Source organism: Sorex fumeus, unplaced genomic scaffold (genome assembly GCF_029834395.1).
Source record: "Sorex fumeus unplaced genomic scaffold, SorFum_2.1 ptg000252l, whole genome shotgun sequence".
NCBI lineage: Eukaryota > Metazoa > Chordata > Mammalia > Eulipotyphla > Soricidae > Sorex > Sorex fumeus.
The window spans coordinates 469,448-481,234 of NW_026606309.1; the positions used below are offsets into that span (position 1 = coordinate 469,448).

General features: G+C 38.1%; 1 protein-coding gene across 1 annotated transcript; it reads right to left on the minus strand.

Annotated features, from left to right (window-relative positions):
* Positions 1 to 9,451: 9,451 nt before the first annotated feature.
* On the minus strand, positions 9,452 to 10,295 carry LOC130018297 (chromodomain Y-like protein). The gene is made up of 2 exons (XM_056109016.1): positions 10,249 to 10,295; positions 9,452 to 10,028 (listed from the first exon to the last, which is right to left on the minus strand). Exons 1-2 carry the CDS (start codon positions 10,293 to 10,295, stop codon positions 9,452 to 9,454), a joined length of 624 nt encoding a protein of 207 aa, XP_055964991.1.
* Between the last annotated feature and the right edge of the window lie 1,492 nt (positions 10,296 to 11,787).

Here is an 11,787-nt window from a genome sequence, read left to right on the forward strand (position 1 = left end):
AAGGGGGAGAAGAAGACGAAGGAGGAGGTGGAGGATTAGAAGAAGAACAATAGATATAGAACCTGAAGAAGTAGTAGAAAAAGAAGAAGAAGAAGAAGAAGAAGAAGAAAAAAAAAAAAAGAAGAAGAAGAAGAAGAAGAAGAAGAAGAAGAAGATGATGATGATGATGATGATGAAATAATAGTGGATAAATATAAGTACACTATATGAAAATGGAAGAAGATAAAGTGGAAGAAAAAGAAGAATCGGAAAAGAAGAAGAAAATGAAGAAAAAGAAGAAGAAATAGAATAGGGAAGGGGAAAAATGAAGTTGTAAAAACTTGAATATTTTATGGTAATATCTTACCAAAAACAACTCAGGAAATAATTCAGGAGAAAAAAATCAGAAAAATACGGAGATTTTATTTGTTTTCGGAGAAAAACAAGAAGAACATGAGAAAAGAATAGGAGATGGAGTAGATGAAGACATAGAAGAAGAAGATGAAGAAGAAGAGTAAAAATAGGAAGAAGAAGAAGAAGAAAAAGAAGAAGAAGAATAGGAAGGAGAACAAAGGAAGAAGAAGATTAAGTAGAAGTAGAAGTAGATGCAGATGCAGAAGCAGAAGCAGAAGCAGAAGCGACAGCAGCGGCAGCAGCAGCAGCAGAAGCAGCAGCAGCAGCAGCATCAGCACCAGCAGCAGCAGCAGCAGCAGAAGAAGAAGAAGAAGAAGAAGAAGAAGAAGAAGAAGAAGAAGAAGAAGAAGAGCAAGAAGAAGAAGAAGAAGAAGAAGAAGAGCAAGAAGAAGAAGAAGAAGAAGAAGAAGAAGAAGAAGAAGAAGATAATGATGATGAAGAAGTAGAAGGAGAAATATGAGGAGAAGAAGGAGAAGGAGAATGAGAACGAGGCGGAGAAAAAGTAGGAGGAGCAGAGGAAGAAGAAGAAGAAGAAGAAGAAGAAGAAGAAGAAGAAGAAGAAGAAGAAGAAGAAGAAGAAGAGGAAGAAGAGGAGGAGGAAGAAGAAGAAACAACATGGAATTTTTTGTGAATTCAGAAATTTCCATTAATTAGAAAAAAATTAACTGTCTTTCTCTCGAAAATCCAACACTACTGGAAAATGAACATACAGAATTCATTTTGAAAAAGAGGCCGAATAAAAACTAACAGTAGTAGACAGGAAAAGAAGAATAATAACCTAAAGTACTAGAAAGTATTGGAGAAGATAAAAAGTCAGTAGAATTAGAAAGAAAGTTAAACAGAAGTAGTCTAAGAAAAATAAGAAGACATGACAGAAGAGTAGGAAGTTGAAGAAATAAACAAGATGAAGAAGGAGAAGAATATGAAGAAGTAGAAGAAGAAGATGATAATGAAGAAGAAGAAGAAGATGAGAAAGAAAAAGAATAGTAGTAGTAGTAGTAGTAGAAGAAGAAGAAGAAGAAGAAGAAGAAGAAGAAGAAGAAGAAGAAGAAGAAGAAGAACCTGCTGCTAATTTGTTTTCAATAGTTAAATTTTCTTCTATATAGAAAACATAAAATATGATTGGTCATTCTGTCAAAAATACAAGAGCCCAGGCATGAAGATATACAGGTTTAATTATATACAAGATTGTGTAGAAAAACTAATAGAAAAATGAGACGAAAACAATAAGAAGAACATGAATTGGTTGAAATTTGGAGAAGAGGCATACAAAAGCGTAGAATATGGAGAAAAATAAGAAGAGCAGTAGAAGTCAAATATTAAGAACAAATGGAAGAGTAAGAAAAAGGAGTTGAAGAAAAAGAAGGAGAAGGAGAAGGAGAAGGAGAAGAAGAAGAAGAAGAGGAAGAAGAAGAAGAAGAAGAAGAAGAAGAAGAAGAAGAAGAAGAAGAAGAAGAAGAAGAAGAAGGAGGAGGAGGAGGAGGAGGAGGAGGAGGAGGAGGAGGAGGAGGAGGAGGGGGAGGAGGAGGAGGAGGAGGAGGGGGAGGAGGAGGAGGAGGAGGGGGGAGGAGGAGGAGGAGGAGGGGAAGGAGGAGGAGGGGAAGGAAGAGGAGGGAGTGGAGGAGGAGGGGGAGGAGGAGGAGAAGAGGAAGAAGGAGGAGTAGAAGGATAAGAGGAAGAAGGAGGAGTAGGAGGAGGAGGAGCAGGAAGAGGAGGAGGAGGAGTACTTGGAGGAGGAGGAGGAGATCGAGAACGAGAAGCAATGGAAGAAGAAGATGCAGAAGAAGAACAAGAAGAAGTTGAAGATAAACGAGAAGAATAGAAAAAGAAGAAAAGAATATGAATAAGAAGGAGAAGATGAAGAAAATGAAGAGAAGAAGAAGAAGAGAATGATGAAAATGAAGAAATGCAAGAGGAAGAACTAGAACAATAAAAAGAAAGTCAAGTACAAGAACAAGAAGAACAATAAGAATAGAAACAGGGGAAGATGAGAAAAAGAAGCCATTGATATCTTGAATCTTTTAACTAAATATCATCGCATAAAAGGTATTGGAGTATGTATTTATTAAGGAAATAACAAACAACAGTGTATGAAGTTTATACTATACTTAGAGCAGAAGGAGACATACGTGAGGAAATAGCAGAAAAATAACTATTAGAAGAAAAGAAGGAGAAAATGAAGAGAAAGAAGAAAACTAAGAACAAGATAAGAGTAGAAAAAGAAGTACAAAAGAATCAACGAAGAAGAGAAAGAAGAAAAATAAGAAACTGAAGCAGAAGAAGTAGAAGAAGCAGAAACAGAAGCGAAAAAAGAAGAGCAAGAAGAAGACGACGAAGATGAAGAAGAAGAAGAAGAAAGAAGATAAGAATATAAAAAGAAGCACAAAAGAAGAAAAGAAGAAGACAAAGTTGAAAAAAGAAGCTGAAGCACAAGAAGCAGAGGAAGCAGAAGAGAAGCCGAAGGAAAAGAAGATGAAGAGGAGTAAGATGAAGAAAAAGAAGAAGAAAAAGAAAAAGAAGAATAAAAACAAAGATAAGAAGATAAGAATAGAAAAAGAAGTAGAAAAGAAGAAATGAAGAAGGAACAGAAGAAGCTGAACAGAAAAAGCAGAAGCAGAAGCAGAAGACAAAAAAAAGAAGACGAAGAGTAAGAAGAAGAAGAAAAGGAAGAAGAAGAAAAAGAAGACAAAGAAGAAGAAAAAAGTAGGGGAAGAAGAGTTGGCGAAGAAGAAGAAGAAGAGGAGGAGGAACAAGAACACGAATGAAAGAAGATTACGAAGAAGAAGAAAAGAAAGACGAAAAGAAAAGAAAGACGTAGAAGAGAGAACACGCTGAACACGTGTACTTAATCCGAAAGAATCTTTGGAAAAATTTAAACGGGTTTGTGCTACCAGCTAAGAGAGAAACTAATAAATATATAAGATACATAATTCATAGAAAAATGAATAAGAGAAGTAACTGTAGAACACCTAACAGTAGATAAGAGGAAGAGAAGGAAGAATTAGCAGATGGAGAAAAAGACGCAGTAGCAGAAGATGAGAAGAAGCAGAAGCAAAAGCAGGAGCAGAAGCAGAATACGAGAAGAAGAAGGTGAACAAATAGAAGCAGAAGAAGAAGCAGAAGCAGAAGCAGAAGAAGAAGAAGAAGAAGAAAAAGAAGAAGAAGAAGAAGAAGAAGAAGAAGAAAAAGAAGAAGATACTGCTGCTGATGGTCATGATGATTATGATGATGATGAATGAGGAGGAGGAGGAGAAGAAGAAGAACAAGAACAAGAACAAGATGACAAAGAAGAAAGGGAAAGGAAGACGAAAAGGAAGACAAAGACGTAGAATAGAGAACAAGCTGAAAATGTGTACTTAATGCATAAGAATCTTTTTTAAAAAATTAAATGGGTTTGTGATATTGCTAAGAGAGAAACTAATAAATATATAAGATACATAATTCATAGGAAAATAAATAAGAGAAGTAACTACCAGACAGAACAGTGGAAAAGAGTAAAAAGAAGAACTAGCAGATGCAGAAAAAGAAGCACAAGCAGAATATAAGAAGAAGCAGAATCAAAAGCAGGAGCAGAAGCAGAAGCATAAGAAGAAGAAGAAGCGGAAGCAGAAGCAGAAGAAGAAGAAGAAGAAGAAGAAGAAGAAGAAGAAGAAGAAGAAGAAGAAGAAGAAGAAGAAGAAGAAGAAGGAGAAGATGTTAATGATGAAGATGATAAAGGAGAAAGAGGAGGAGAAGAAGAAAATGAAGAAGAACAAGAAGAAGATAAGAATAGAAAGAGAAGCAGAAAATTAGAAATATAGAAAAGGAAGAAGAAAAAGAAGAAGGTGAACAAAATGAAGCAGAAGAAGAAGCAGAAGCAGAAGAAGAAGAAGAAGAAGAAGAAGAAGAAGAAGAAGAAGAAGAAGAAACAGAAGACGACGAAGAAGCAGAAGATGAAGAAGAAGAAGAAGAAGAAGAAGAAGAAGAAGAAGAAGAAGAAGAAGAAGAAGAAGAAGAAGAAGAAGAAGAAGAAGAAAAAGACGAAGAAAAATGAACCACCCATACTTTGTTTTGAATACTGAAATTCACTTTGATATAGAAAACATTAAACATGAACTGTTATTCTGTCAATGATAAAATAGCTCTGGCGTCACAATATACAGAAATCATTGTTTAAAGAGTGTGAAGGAAAACTAACAGAAGAATAACAAGAAAACAAGAAGAACATGTTGTAGTTGAAAATTGGAGAAGAGACATACAAAATGGTAGAAAAGGAGAAAAAAAAGCAAAAGCAGCATATGAACACGAAGAAGAAATGGAATAATTAGGAAAAGGAGACGAAGATGACGAAGAAGAAAAAGAAGATGATGAGAAAGAAGAAAAAAGAAGACTAACACGAAGAAGTAGAGGAAGAAGAAAAAAGAAGAAGCACAAGCAGAAGAAGAAGAAGAAGAAGAAGAAGAAGAAGAAGAAGAAGAAGAAGAAGAAGAAGAAGAAGAAGAAGAAGAAGAGGAAGAAGATGAAGAGGAAGAGGAAGAAGAAGAAGAAGAAGAAGAAGAAGAAGAAGAAGAGGAAGAAGGAAGGTGACCGAAATGAATAACTTTATCACTTGAATATTTTATGTTAATATACCAAAAAAAATGAGCTTGCTAGCTAATTCCCGGAAAAAAAAATCAGAAATTTATGGAGATTCTTCGATTTTCAGAGTAGAAACAGAATAAAATGAGGGAATAGAAAAAAAAGGAAGAAAATAAACAAAGAAATGAAAGAAAAAGAAGAGGTGAATCAGAAGATGAAAACAGGAGCAGTGGGGGAATAAGGAAAACGAAAAGATGAGGAGAAACTGAAAAAGAATGAATACGAGAGATTAAGCGGAGGAAGATTAGCAGAATTTGAAGAAGTTGAAGTTGACGAAGTACACATATGTATTGAAAGAGAAGTAGAAGTAATACGAAAAGAAAAAGATGATGATGATGATGATGATGATGCTTATGATCATGATGAAGAATTAGTGGGAAAATATAATGAGTACAAATATGATGAGAAGTAAATTTGGAAACAGAACTACAAGAAAGAACAAGTATATTTCAAATGAGAAGGAGAAATTGACATCGAAGAATTACTAGCAGAATAGAAGGAGAAGAAGAAGAATTAGATATTTAATTAAATAGAGGAAGCATGGATCAATATGAAGAAATGTACGAATAGAAAGAATAGAGAATGATTGGATAGCTTGAAAAATAATAACATCGAATTTTCATGAGGAGAAATGTTAGTGGAAGAAAACAAAAACGTGATTACAAAGAAGTAAGAAAAGGAAGATCACATAGATGAAGAAATGACTATAACAAAAAAGACACTTTGAAGAAATAAATGAAAGTGTAAGTAAATCGCGTTATATGTAATGAATAGGAAAGTAACCATTTTGGAAAAAGGTGGAAAAGATGAAATAATAAAGAAGTAGAGCAGAAGAGTTTTGCACCAAAAAATAAAGAAATAAGAACCAGTAAAAAAAAATGATGTGAGTAACAAAAAAGGCAGAAGACGAAGAAGAAAAACAAAAAAGATATCTGAAAAAAAGAAAAGAGGAAGAACTGAAATATGAAGAGAAAGAAGGAGAAGAAAACGTTGCAAAGCAGAGAAGACCACAATCAAAAACTAATAAAGCAACCCAGAAAATTATGGAGAAAAATGTAAAGAAATATCAAAGAAGAAACTGACAAGAATAATGAAGAAAAGTAAGAAGAATGTGAGAGATAAAATTAGTGAAAAAAGAACAAAGAACAAGAATGAGAATGGAAAAGCGTAAGAGAAGAGCATGAGGAGGAGAATACCTGCAAAAAGATGAGGAAGAAATAGATCAAGGAGGAGAAGAACTGCAGAAGAAGAGACAACAGAAAGAAAAAATATAAACATAATGGAATGAGTGAAGGAAAAGAAAACAAAAAGAATTAAAACAAGGGAAAACTATGGAAGATAGAAGAAACAAGGAGGAAGAAAAATAACAACAAACGGTGAAGTAGATGAAAAGAATTTGATGGTGATGAAGTAAATAAAGTATGCGGAGGAGGAGTTGGTGCTGAGGAACAGAGGTTCAGTACATGACGCAAGAATACAGTGCTGGAGTACTAGAAGAAGGAGTAGACAGATAAGATAAAACGAAAAACGAGCCAAAGAAAATTTGATGAAGAAGGAAGGCAGAAGAAAGAAGAAATGAAGAACAAGAAAACAATATCAGACAACAAAAAGAATAAGAAAATCTTAGGAACAGAAGACAAGGGATAAGATCAAGCAAAAGGATGAACGATCTTTTGTGGGTGGAGTCCAAGGAGGAGGAAGTATTGAAGGATGAGAAGAGAAGGAGTCCATGAAAAGGAACGAAAAGAAGAAAGGTGGATATAGAAAAATAAGAACCAGATTTAGAACAAGACTTAGCGATGCAAGATGTGATAACAAGAATAAGAATGAAAAAGAACAAGAACATCTAGAAGGTGAATCAGCAAAACTAGAACAACAAGGAAAATGAGAATAAGTAATGTGGAAGCACAGTAGTCTGCTCAGGTGATCTCCTAGGACTGCACGCAGATGTTACTGCTGGATGTACTTGCAGTATAATAAGGCATGCAGAACATGTTAACCGGATGATATCCACGAAAGAAAATACCGAAAAGGTATCATATATTTTCAGGTCTGAACACAAGCATATTTTGCTCTATAGGATACGTTCCAAACTTTTTAAACCCAGCTGTGTTCAAACAATCTGTATGCTACTTCATAGATCAGATTTGCATTTGGTTCAAAGAGAAGGCTAAAACGGTTTAAAGTGTCTATTTTTTTTTTTCGACTCAGGACATAACAGCTCTGTGTTCAGTAGCAACAATGCCCTATGGTAAGAAACATACCTAGCTTTTATTTAAGTTAACGAGTCTGACTTGACACCCTACCGAGTTCAGAGTTAGCCTCCATGAGCGGTTCTCTGGTACGACCACCACACCAGAGGCACCAGGACCTAATCCAGAGCCCTGCAACTTGTGGCAGAGAACTGAATGGACTATTCCTGAAAGTACTGCACTTGCTTCCTGGAGAGGAAAAGGTGTCTCCCCCTACTGTTTTTCCCGCCCCTCCCCCTGGGTGCTACATTGGGCTTCGCCTCAGAGCTTTTTGGAAAGCCTGGTATGAGTCAGCATTGAACATGCAACTGCAGCCTCATGGGATGAGGGCGGTACCAGCTGGTCCTTCATGCCCTACTGAGGTCAAAAGAGCCCTACCAGCAGAACTCAGGCACAGCCTTACACCATCTGCACAGAATCAATATCAGAACTATCTGGCTCTTGCAAGAAACCCTCCTTCATGCCCTACCGAGGTCAGGAGAGCCCTATGAGCAGCTCTCCCACACCACTATGACACCAGACCCACAGAAACGAATCTCTTTACAATCTGGTGCTTGCAGAAATCCCTCCAGACTTAATTAGTAATATATCAGAAATCCAAAATCCTAGAGTTCTCATAACTAGCTATAGAAAACACATTATTTCATAGTGCTTTTCCTCAGTTCTGATTGTTGCGGAAGTTCTCAACAATAAGGATTCATCTTTGTCGAAATAATGAAGGTAATCAAAAGAGACAGAGAGTTAAGTAGAAATCATCTGCGTCACAGGCATCGGGAGGGGTAGCAGGGGTTTCACTGGGGTTCTTGGTGGTGAAAAATAAGTACTGGTGAAGGGAAGGGTGTTTGATCACTCCATGACTGAGAATTAAACCAGAAAATTGTGTTCCTTTTCCCACACTGATTAAATAAATAAATATAAAAAATCGAACAAACTTAATTATTATCTTGAAAAATAAAAAGGTAAAGAATGTGGCTTGATGAAAATAGGCATATGAGTGTCACATTTTAATTATATAAATTCTAGATGTCCTAATCTGGAACTCCCCGCTTCTATTTCACCTATGGAAACATTTATTCTTCTATGAGTCCCCCTAATAATCTCCATTATGATCAGCTTCTATTTTTCCTCCTCCTGCTCCTCCACCTCCTCCTCCTCCTCCTCCTCCTCTTCTTCTTCTTCTTCTTCTTCTTCTTCTTCTTCTTCTTCTTCTTCTTCTTCTTCTTCTTCTTCTTCTTCTTCCTATTCTACTTCTCATTCTTTTTGTTTTTCTTCTCTTTTCCTTATCTATTGTTCTTATTCTTAATATTCTTCTTCTATTACAACTTTTTCTTCTTCTTCTCATTCTATTTCTCCTTTCTTTCTCCTTCTCTCCTCTTCACATTGCTTCTCCTTCCCCTGGTTCTCCTCTTCCTCCCCATCTTTCAGCTTCTTATTCTCCTCCGTTTCCTTCTCCCTCCTCCCTTTCCCTTCCGTTTTCCCTTCCCCTTATATTTTCCCCTTCCATTTATCCTTCTCCTTCCATTTCCTATTATCCTCCCCTACTATTCTTCCTTCATTTCTTCTTCATTTTCTCTTCTAGTTCTTTTTCCTATTCTTCTTCTTACTCTTCTTCTTCTTTCTCTTCTTCTTTCTCTTCTTCTTGTTATACTTCGATTTCTTTATCTTATTTTTCTTATTCTTTTTCCTCTTCATACTCTCCTTTCTTTCTTCATCTACGACTCCACCCTGAACTTTTTTATCTTTCATCATCATACTTATTTTACTCTTCAATGTGTTCCCCCTTCTGCTCTAGTGTCTACTACTTTTGCTGATTAATTAATCCAATTTTCCCCTCTTGTGTGTTTCATAATAAAAATTAAGAAAAAAGGTGCTCTTACCTATATTTTCGTTGCTTCCAAATAATCCACGTTCCAGTTTGTGACTTACCAAGTCAGAGGATGACACTGAAATCAGGCTACAATGCAGTGTCCATTATTTATTTATTGTGTGCTTTGGGTGAAGCAGTTTTTCTAGTTCTTAGTTATGATGCACTCTGGGTTTCTAAGAACGATGCGGGTGATGAATGTATTTTGAAGTGTAGGCAACTGTAGTGTGTTCTCTGGAATGACACTGGAGTACTCCGTTGATGTTGTATTATGTAAGTCGATCTGACCTGCTTGCGCAAAGGTCATTGGTAGTGGTGTCTACCTTCACAAGTCTGAGAGATCCAGCTTTCTGTCCAAGAACTGGAGCATGAACTGAGAAGCATGAGAAGGAGCCCAGATACTCTTCAACGTTTCACACTCCTTGATATTGGCCTGCTCCAGTTCAGCCTTAACACTGCAGCCAATCAGGCTCTTGCATTCTTGCAGAACTAGCGGGTGGTATGAGGCCAGTAATTTGACTTGATCCATGACCTCCCTCATGAATGTGTCCGGATTGAACACCTGGGAGATCAAACCTTTGTGGCATGGCTCCTTGGCAGTCAGCTTCCAGCCACTGAGGAGCATTTCAGAGGCAGTCGTTCCTCCCATAATCATGGGAAAGGTCAGGCTGCTGCAGCCATCTGGGGTCTGGCCTTGGGTGGCATAAGGAGTCTGGAAACAAGCCTTGTCACTGGACAAAACTATATCACACAGGCCCAGAATGGACGCTCCTAAGCCCACCGCAGGCCCATGAACTGCAGCCACGATGGGTTTCTGAAAGTGAATGAAATGATTCACAAAGCTTTTCAGGGCTTCTGCAGTCTTCTCACTATGCCCTTCTGGGTCTACTCCTAGGCTCTTTCTCAAATAGACCAAATCCAGTGTCGCGCAGTAAGTAATGCCTCCGAGGCCACCTCAGGCCTCATGGGGCACGTTGGTGGAGTCCTTCTGCCTGCCATAGCCTGAAGTCTCGAAGTGCTTCAGCACAGTCTACCAGATTCTCTTCTGGCTCCCACGTGTCTGAATACCAGCCATAGCCTTTCCACTGCACCAGGTTTTCTTGCTTTCATTTTAGCCCTTGCCTCTCACCCGCGATCCTCTCCACCTCAAAAAGTTGCTCGCTATCCATGCCGCCGATCACATTCAGAAGCATTTGGTGCGATGCATCCACAGCATGGCCTTCTATGACAACACTTCAGCTTCCTGTCCTTGCAAGGACAGCTCTCAGAACTCAGATGCACAGGAAGCGGGGGGTGGGGGGTGGGGGGTGGGGGGCGCCCTGAGAGAATGTGGCTGCGTATGCGCGGGAGAGCTTCCATCAGCTCAGAATACCAGACGAATTCCCTGGTTAGCACCGGCTAGCTAGGTATCTTTCTCAGGATTAGTTATTGAGTCCAGTCACTGTTCGTTGGTGTTTCTCGACTTGCCGCACTCTTTTGTTCCTCGGCACCTCGAGGTCTTCCCAACAGAGCACTGTCGGGCATCAAAGCCCTAGCACTTGACACTTAAACTGTAAGTCAATCTATTTGAAGTCAAGATTCTCTCCTGGGCCAATGTTGAGGGACGCACAACAACAAACTCTACAGCCGTGACCCTTCCTAGATTCCGTTCGAACCAAGTATTGCGAGTTGCTCAGAAAATCCATCACGTTTTCCTTCTATACTTCCTGTGCATGACTCTTTTGCCTATTCCTTATCTTCTATTTATATACTGGAGACTCGCTATGTTGGCCGGCATTTCTCTCATTTTGGCCCTATCTGCATTTCTGTAGTGGATCTCAGAATGTATACTTGGACGAAAATTGCATTTCATAGCTGCCTTCGTGATTTGGATTGTTTCCAGCACAACAGATCAGGTCTACTCATGTAGCAAAATAAACAGATATTATCTCCGATGAACTAGGTTCCCTCTAGTTTCTCGCTGCTTAACATAGATCCCAGGAATAATAGATACAGACTGACTTTAGTACACACTTTACGGTAAAAAAAGCATCATCCTTCCTGTTTATACAAGAGGGCAATGAATTACGTGAATGATCAAAACATGAAAATAAACCCTGCTATCCATTCCTTCGTGAAAATGCTGAATAATGTGGAAACAGCAGCTGATTCCGTAACATAGTGATGACAACACATGACGACCAAATAAGGTGCCCTATTCATTATGGAAATCTCCACCTCATAAATATTGTGCTTGCGACACCGTTGTACTTTCTGCCCAATGGAGTTCTGCAGTTTCATCATACATAGTCTTGATTCTAAAACATATTTTCTCAGGTTCCTAACACTATGCAAGAAATCACCTTGGGTAGAATGTTCTCAAGCCGCACTCCAGGTTCTGAGAAATGACCTTTATAGCTCAACAGTCCTGGGCCCATCAGGCAAAGCATAAATTGGTTCAGTAAGGATTCAGAACCCCAATGAAGGTTTCTGAACCTTTCCAGGTCCCATTGACCTCCTTTTGGTGTTCTCTTCAAGAGAGGTTTCGTGTAAGCACATTGCTTTCCGCTTCACAGTCTCTACATATTGTGGATATTAAATGAAAAACTGTTCCCATGTCTTTTCTATGAATTGATATACAGTGTTTCATTTATGTCGACGTCCCTATCCTCATGCCCAGAA